Source organism: Ciconia boyciana, chromosome 1 (genome assembly GCF_034638445.1).
Source record: "Ciconia boyciana chromosome 1, ASM3463844v1, whole genome shotgun sequence".
NCBI lineage: Eukaryota > Metazoa > Chordata > Aves > Ciconiiformes > Ciconiidae > Ciconia > Ciconia boyciana.
Window position 1 is genome coordinate 30,590,767 of NC_132934.1, and position 8,715 is coordinate 30,599,481.

An 8,715-nucleotide genomic window follows, 5' to 3' on the forward strand; every position below is an offset into this window, starting at 1 on the left:
GCCTGTGGAGATTTATTCACTTGTTTGCAAGATGTTTTCCTTAGGCACTTGAGTAAGTAGTCTGCTTTTCAAAGCTACGTAGATTCTGCAGTATCCATTGCGCTTAAGCAGAAGGACTGCCCACTATAGGTAACTTTGTTTAATTACAATCTCCTCTTTCAAAGCATGGTTGGAGCGAGAGCTGAGATGGAACATGAGAAGCTGGACACTCTAGTTGCAGGTGTTTTCTGAGCTGATAGGAAATAAATATTGTGGAAAAATTCCTATGAGATTTTTGTTTAATTGAGTTGTAAATCCAAACCAATTTTAATTTTCTTGAAGCTCTGAAGACAACTGTGTCTATAGAGTGAATCTCTCAATTTGTGGTCATGTGAATTTTTCAAGCCAAAGCGATGGTTGTGCCCGTAGGTGGCTTTCTCGTTGTGCTTTGAAACTGTTAGCATGTGTTGTGTTCAAAAGTCCTCTCTTTTCCTTAAAGGAGGAGTTATAGAATCATAGAATAATAGAATGGTTTGGGTTGGAAGGGACCTTAAAGATCATCCAGTTCCAACTCCCACGCCATGGGCAGGGACACCTTCCACTAGGCCAGGTTGCTCAAAGCCCCATCCAGCCTGGCCTTGAACACTTCCAGGGAGGGGGCATCCACAGCTTCTCTGGGCAGCCTGTGCCTCACCACCCTCATCGTAAAAAATTTCTTCCTTATATCTAATCTAAATCTACCCTCTTTCAGGTTAAAGCCATTATCCCTTGTCCTATCACTACATGTCCTTGTAAAACATCCCTCTCCAGCTTTCTTGTAGGCCCCCTTCAGGTACTGAAAGGCTTCTATAAGAGGTCTCCCTGGAGCCTTCTCTTCTCCAGGCTGAACAACCCCAACCCTCTCAGCCTTTCTTCACAGGAGAGGTGCTCCAGCCCTCTGATCACCTTCGTGGCCCTCCTCTGGACTTGCTCCAACAGCTCCGTGTCCTTCTCATGTTGGGGGCCCCAGAGCTGGATGCAGTACTCCAGGTGGGGTCTCACAAGAGCAGAGTAGAGGGGGAGAATCACCTCCTTCGACCTGCTGGTCACGCTTCTTTTGATGCAGCCCAGGATACAGTTGGCCCAAGATATGCTTGGCGAGGATAAGGTTGGAGTCCTTTTTAATATTAATAAAAACATATTAAAGAGAGTCCTTTTTTTTTCCTTAAACTTATTAAGATTTAATACAAAATAAACTCTATTTCAGGTTTTCTTTCCTTGTTTAGCTATTTCCATATTTCTTCAACAGGCTGTAATTTCTTTCACTCTGTGAGGGAATTTTTTTTTTTTTAATCAAGGGTGAGTTAATAGCCTCATCTGCCACAGCAAGTCAGGCAGAATCAGTTAATACCTCTCTGGAGATCTGCAACATCTACAAACAGGGAGGATCAGTTGAAAACTTCTGTTATATCTGTCCAGGTTGTTAAAATAAGGGATTCTTGGAACCCGCAGTCAAAATTCTACAGAGGTTTCTGTTTCTTTGTCCTAAGAGTAAATCTTTTTTACTTTGTGGCAGGGGGTGATGCTTTACGACTTGACACACTGTTGGAGTGGTGGAGAGAAAAGAACAGCACTTTTTGTTCTCGACTCATCATCGTTTTAGACTGTGAGAACTCTCAGCCTTGGGTTAAACAAGTAAGAAAAGTAAATGACCAGTATGTTGCCGTGCAAGGAGCAGAAATGGCCAGAGTTGTAGACATCGAGGAAGCAGACCCTCCACAGCTTGGTGACTTCACCAGGCAATGGGTTGAGTACAACTGTAACCCTGACAGTAACATCAGCTGGTCCGAAAAGGGACGTACAGTGAAAGCGGTGTATGGTGTGTCAAAACACTGGAGCGACTACACTTTGCATTTGCCAACAGGAAGTGATGTTGCCAAACACTGGATGATATACTTCCCACGTATCACCTATCCATTAGTACATTTGGCAAACTGGTTTTGTGGTCTCAATTTGTTCTGGGTCTGTAAAGCGTGTTTTAGGTGCTTGAAAAGACTGAAACTGAGTTGGTTTCTTCCCACAGTGCTGGACACAGGACAGGGTTTCAAACTCGTCAAATCCTAATTAGCAACCAAAGAGAAAATGAAGTGAGAGCTCTGGGAACTTTCTCACTGTACTGTACTTACAACTTTTTATATGACTATTTTTCTCTGAAAAAGTCTGCTACGCTCACTTTATTCAGCTCTTTGAGCAGCTACAGTATATGCAACAGATAGAAACTGCAATCTTAAACAGAAGAGGGTAGGACTATGATATTTGAGTTTTGTTACTGGTCTGTATGTACATATGCAAGAGACTTATTTAATATGACCATGCATTTTGGAGATGGTTCGCATGTTCATATGCACTGCTTAAAGCAGCTTTCGTTCAGAGTCACCAGTTTGATGGACAACAGCTGCTGTGAATGTTATAGCATGCTTATTTGTCATTTATATCCACTATAAGGTTCAAATACAGGAAAGGAACCAAGCTAATACTCAAATCAATCTATATGTCCTTGAAATTATATGGTGGGGTCAAGGGTATTATAAAACAGCACTGAGCCAAAAAAATAGAAGAATGAATAGCCATTGTAGGTAAGTAGCTACCAAGAATCTTTAGTTTCATTTGCTTTTACATTTTCAGCCCCTGCCTCGGTTCTCTACTTCCATTGGTGGAAATTTGCCACAGCAAACAAGGAACTCAGACAACACTCTAATGTTCTGATACTGTTTGGACAATGTTTTCTGAAGTGCAGTTTTAAAAACTTTCAGTGTAACTTTCAAAATTCAATATCTTGCTGGTGATCTTTTTTTTTTTTTTTTTTTTAAATATTCCCAGTAGTTAATTCATCTGTGGAATAAAAAGTGCACTGAAAGTTTTTCCCTCACCTGGGTGGTTCTGTCTTTTGTTAGTGTATACTAGTTTGTATTTTGAAAAGCTACTCTGAAGAAAAAAACCAAAACCCAAGGAATTTAACAAAGAAAATAATCCATAGATAAAAAATGGAAATACAAGTGTTGCCTTGCTTCCATGCTTATCTGAAGTCTTTGCTGTGCCTGAGACCCTGGTTCTGTAAAATGCTGAGTACAGGATTGGACCAATGAGTTCATTATCTATTAAAACCATGAGCAAAGTTTGTCAGAAAGAATAGATTCTTCCCTTAGGAGAGGAGTGAATCATGAGTATTCCTCCACTCTGTTCTCCCAACCACAGGGTCCTAATCTTAGTCCTTCCACTTAGAAAGCTGGATGGGGCTCTAGAAATCCTGCCCCAGCCTTTCATCTTCAGTCAGAGAAGCTGCATAGCTTTCTGATCTCGTTTTCTCAAGTGGAGAAAATGAGTGAAACAACTAAGTGGCTAAGACAGTACAATTTTGGTGGGTTTTTTGCATACGTGTGTGCAATCCGGTAGACCTAGAGTTTACTTTTTTCTGTTTCCATCAGTATTTTAATAAAAATGTTAGGCATTAGCTGATATTTGTCTAAAATATAAAATTTTTTTATTTATTTAAATACATGAAAATACTTGAGGAGCTTTTTAAGCCTTTGCCATCAAGAGTTTTTCTAATTCCATTTGAACTTTTTAGCCGGCTAAGTTAGAGAATCTGCTAACACTGATACCAGTTAGTAACTCCTGAAAATAAAATGTGTGATTAAATTATGAGATCTGCAATAGCCAGAGTAATTTGCACCCACCAACTTCAAAATGGTGGTTTTTGTAGGATTTACAAGTGGCAACCACTAAGTTTCTTTATTAGTGTGCATTACACAACTTTGTTTAGCAAGACACCACCCTCCATCCCGCTTTGCCTTTCTCTATCCCCTTCCATAAAGTGAAAAGGGGTTAAAGAGATGAGACATGAGATATCCTACCAAGATTGAGTTCTGTTGGGTCTTCTCTAAGTAAATGCTGTGACTGCAGCTCTGTCATGGACTCGAGAGGTGGCAGTTCTCAGTAAGGACAGAGGGTAATCTCACCATCTAACTTCAGGTATCCAACTTAAGTTCCTAACATGGGAGCCTTGGGTAGGGGTCATCTCATGTAAATTCAGATGTCTGAAGGCTAGAGATCTGAATCCATACTAGTGACATGAAGTGCTCCACTGCTCATTAACAAAGAGAAATAAATATTTCTAGAGGAAGACTCATTTGATCTCTAGTTTAGGATGAATTTTCCTGTGATTGTGCCTATTAGATTAGTTTTGGTTTTGTTTTCATATGCCAAAGGTCAAGCAGACAAATCCCTTACATCTGTTTAATAACCTTAGAGCACTTCTGTTCTAAGTCATCCTCTGGAGTCTGGGCTGGGTACATAAACTCCTTGTTCAAGCACATAAATGGGATACTTGAAGTTAGGCTGAACCAGCATCTGTCAGGTTGCAGAAAAGCAGCACTGCTTCCTCTGCAGAAGTAATTTTCAGCCATTTCTGGCCAACAACCCTTGAGTATAGAGAAAAAAGATTGCATAAAGGCAATCATTTGGTTTGTAAAATCACCCTTATTTTGACTGATATTTCAGTGAATGTTCATCCGATTGCATCATAAACTGTTCCAACTTGAGCACTAGAAATTTTTAACAAAGTCCCCTTAAAGCAACGCTGTAATACCCGATAGTCACCCTGTGAACATTTGAAAGTCAAGAAGTTAGTCCTTTTTGTTTTGGAAAAGTTTTGAACATCAACCATAACACTTCTCGCTAACTATAATAGGTCAATCTTACTCTGTACCTGTTACTGTTACATTTCTATGGACATCATCTCTATCTTTCTTTTTGTACATCAAGGGGAACAGGAAAAGTGAGGGACTCCTGACCTATCCTGGGACTGTGAGCAGACTAAAATGGAGTATCTCTTCTGCAGTGCAGTGAAGGGCCTAGCTTTGGGCAGAACAGAAGCAAGAGTTGGTGCTGATCTTTTGCCTGTGTTTATTAAATGGTTTCCAGCTTACTTATCAAAGTGTTAGATTTTCTCTAGGATAGACTGGGTGATCTCTAGCAGTCTGCTGAAAGTTAGATCAAGAGTCAGCTAAAAATGTAGCAAAAAGATTATTTGCAAAACTAATTTGCAGATTTGTTTCAGTTTTCTCAATTGAAGAACTCTACTTTTCTGAATTTGAAATAGTTTTAACATGAGCTAAGGTATTCCTACTTTTGATTTTATTATTTTTTTAAACAGCAAAGGCATGGTGAAAATGCTGATTTAAATGAAAAGACATGTTTACAGCCAGTCAAAACTGTGAGGCCTTTTTGGATAAAGAGGCTGTGTTGTGTGTTTCAAAGCACAATAAAACCCAGGGCGCAGGATGATGAGCCTCAGGAATTCAACAGTATTAATTCCCTGCCTCTACACCAATGAATATCAAGGCGTCCTACCGTGACCCACGTTCCCAGGTGGAGTTCTCCGGCTCCGGGCACTCGTGCACCTCTGCAGTCTCTGCCCAGCCCCGGGCGTGTGCCTGAGGGACAACGCACCAGGAGCTGCTAATCCCAGTGAGGAGTGAGGAGTTTACCCCTCCGCTGTTCCCTGTATGAAATACAGAGGCAACGCCTGAAAGAGAAATTTAAATCTAATTCCAAAGAATGTTACATATGCTATCAGTTACCTACAAGTTGTTTTTCTTTAGCGGTAACATGCTTACAAATTAACTGTCTGGATGGAGAAAATCTAAACCTTTTTTTTAGAGGCTTGTCTCTGTACTGTATATTCAGGCATTTTGTTATAAACATTGTTACAAATTTATATCATGACGGTAATTTTATGTTGTCTTTGTTTCATTTACCTCCTGCATAGTATCAGCCTTGCTGAAACATGCAAATGCACTAAGTCCTACAAACTTAAGCCTTTAAAAGAAATTCAAATTGAAAATTCACAGTAGTGTTTTTCTCTGAATGAGTATTGGGGAAAAAAGCCATTCTTCTTCATTTTTGCACTACCAGAGTTATGTATTTGCAGTTCCTTATGCTTTTTATGCCTTGTGATTGTTGTTGCCCAGCCTTCAGTTCAAGTTTTTCCCAGAAATAATTTCTTCACCTTTATTAAGTTTTACCTTTATTTTGCAAAGGCATAATTAACGCTATGCTAGCTGTAAAGCACCTCTGTTGCTAGCAGCAGACAATGTAACTGGGTTAAATTTCTTGTTTATAGATACTTTTTTGTGGGAGGATTTTTACTGGACATACCAATTTTAGATCTGTAAATAGATTTTTTTTGTGTATTTGTGATATTGCTTAAATATATTTTGCTGGTTTGGGTGCTCATTTCCATTTCATGTTTTTGTTCATGCCTTGATCACTTCCAAAATTTCTGTGTTCCCTCTTGAATTACATGGGGTTTTTCTGTACAGCTGGTTTCAGAGTATTTTTTTAGCTAGAAATTGCAACAGAGTTTACTGAAAATACTCTAAGGATTATCTGTAGTTTAACAATTTAATAGAAATTAGAAATATTAGCTTAAATTATTAACACCTTTCACCTTGTCATTTTTTTATTAGTCGACAAGCTAGTAAAAATATTCTTTATGCTTTGAGACGTTATTTTATAAAGCCTTAATTCAAGACTTCATTTACACGAGTATTTGTATTTAGTCAAACTTGTCGTCTCCAGTAAAGTCTGATTCTAAAGTTAATGGAGGGTTGCTGTCTGACACATCAAGCCTGGGAGAACAAAGCAGGACACTGACGCTGTCGAATGCTGAGGAGGTCAGATCTGCACATCTGCTCCTCTCAGAAACTGCCAGGGAGGCTCCTGCACTCCCTGCTCATGAAACAGTCCCAGCACTACTCTTAACAAGCCGGCGCCGAGCCATGCACGTCTCAGTGAAGACTTCGGTGGGAAATGGAGGAGAAGCAGAGCTGCTAGTGTGACAAGGGGTGATGGGCATGTCACTGGTAATCCAGTGTCCAGAACTGCGGAGAAGGGCACTGCACCATTAGCAGCCCTTTTAACACATTGACTAGCTGAGTACGAGGAAGATTTCGTGGCACTTTCTTCTTTTTTAATAGAAGGAATTTAGTTTTGACTTACCCTGCTAATTCATCATTACTGAATCCATTATTTTTGCAACTTATTAATCAGTGTTCATTTTTTATTAAATTTCTGTAGATCCTTTCTGTTCGGTCTCAAATCCAGAGGTAACCCTAGAGAGCAACACAGCTTGCCCTCAGTGCTGCCCTGCAGCCATTCTAAGTCTCTTCGAATGAAGTTAGGCAACCCAAGTATGTCTGCATCTGTGGAACAAGGTTTGGGGTTTTTGGAGGTTTTTTTGGTCAGCTTTTTTGGTGACCTAGGAAGTAGAAGTCAGCGTAGACAGACATATGAATGTTCAAATAATGTTTCTTCTTAGGTGCTGCTATATATTAGTGTTGGAAAACAAGTGTAGCAGAAAAATTCAAGCACATTGATTTGGAGCAAGGAATGCATAAAGGCTTTGATCAGTGTTACCTACTGTGCCAGCACTGCACTCAGCCAGTCTCCATCGCTTCTTGAATACATTGCCCACTACCACTGTGGAGTAAAATACAAATACACTGTATTATACTGGAGACCAGAAAGCTGGGTCCAATAAAGGCTGTCGGTATTACAGAGCTCACCTTTAGAGGTTCAGGCCCAGAACAACTAGAATGTCCTCGCACAACCAGATGCACACCGTAGGCATTTGTGAAGGGTTGGTCACCCTGCAAGGCAGCAGTCGGACTCTTCAGGAAACTGAGTAGGTACCTATTCCCAACAGGTGCCTGCAGCATCCAGCTGCTTACAACTAGTGACATGGAAACTTACAACTTCACTCCTTATCAGCACTGAATTATTTTCTCTATATAGTAATTATATAGCCGCTTCAATGTGTATTGAAACATTCTGGGCTCTTACCTCAGATACTGCTCTGCACAGAGCTAGGGAACTGCCAGTGCTGACTCATGCCAGTGTTGAAGCTGATGGAGAAATGCAGCCAGCTCTGTTAATTACAGACAGTTCTATAGTTAATAGCTGCTAAAATAAATCAACGTGAATGTGAGTTTGCCATTCCACAAATGCAAAGCCAGGATACTGTAAGACAGTTTGTGTCAGGAGTCTAAAATGGACAACTTGGCTTCCTTTGCAAATCAAAGGAACAGCCTGATTCAGAGATTGGCAATAGCCAGAAGAGAAGTAGAAACTTTTTGCAAAAAAATGTTTGCTTTATAAATTGTGTATAAGGTCCCTAGATACCATGGTACTGAGTACATTATAAATGCATAAGAGATCCATTAAGAAAGATTGGGGGGGGGGTGTAACTGGCAAATTAGGTTTATATAGCTGAAAGCCCTAAAGATTTCTTCTGCCTTGCAAAAGAGTATAAAGATTTTTATCCTTAGAGAAAGGTTACTTCTTTTCCCAGGAAGGAAAGGGCAGAAGAAAAGGAAGACAAGGCAGAAGGGAAAAAAAAAAAAAAAGAAGCCAAGAGGAAAAGTAATACTATCAGATGGGTCAGATTCAGTGCTGTGGCCAGGAGAGTGGGCTTTGCAGACCTAGAACTAGAGTGAGGCTTCAGAACTGATCCGTTTTGTTTCTTACAGAAGTGGCCTGTGTGTACTGCCAGACTGTCTTACCTTCCAAACCAGGGCAGTGCCATCCAAACTGCCTACCAGTCACTTCCCACACCAGCTCCCAAGCCCTGCCAGGGAAGGCTGTCAGCCCGGCCAGAAGTATGCTGTGGTCCATCCTAACAAACCGACAGGACAG

At 40.4% G+C, this 8,715-nt stretch overlaps 1 protein-coding gene across 4 annotated transcripts in view; it reads left to right on the top strand.

The window, feature by feature from the left end:
• The window catches only part of TMEM168 (transmembrane protein 168), a 29,651-nt gene extending 22,519 nt beyond the window's left edge, over nt 1-7,132 (top strand). For 2 of the 4 annotated variants that reach the window (XM_072861730.1, XM_072861740.1), the window contains exon 5: nt 1,535-6,954. In XM_072861730.1, coding sequence (XP_072717831.1) covers nt 1,535-2,082 — 548 coding nt within the window. In that variant the 3' untranslated portion in view covers nt 2,083-6,954. Of the gene's footprint in view, nt 1-1,534 lie in introns of all 4 variants that reach the window. The other 2 variants (XR_012042518.1, XM_072861717.1) reach the window with 2 other exon arrangements.
• Nucleotides 7,133-8,715: the final 1,583 nt, after the last annotated feature.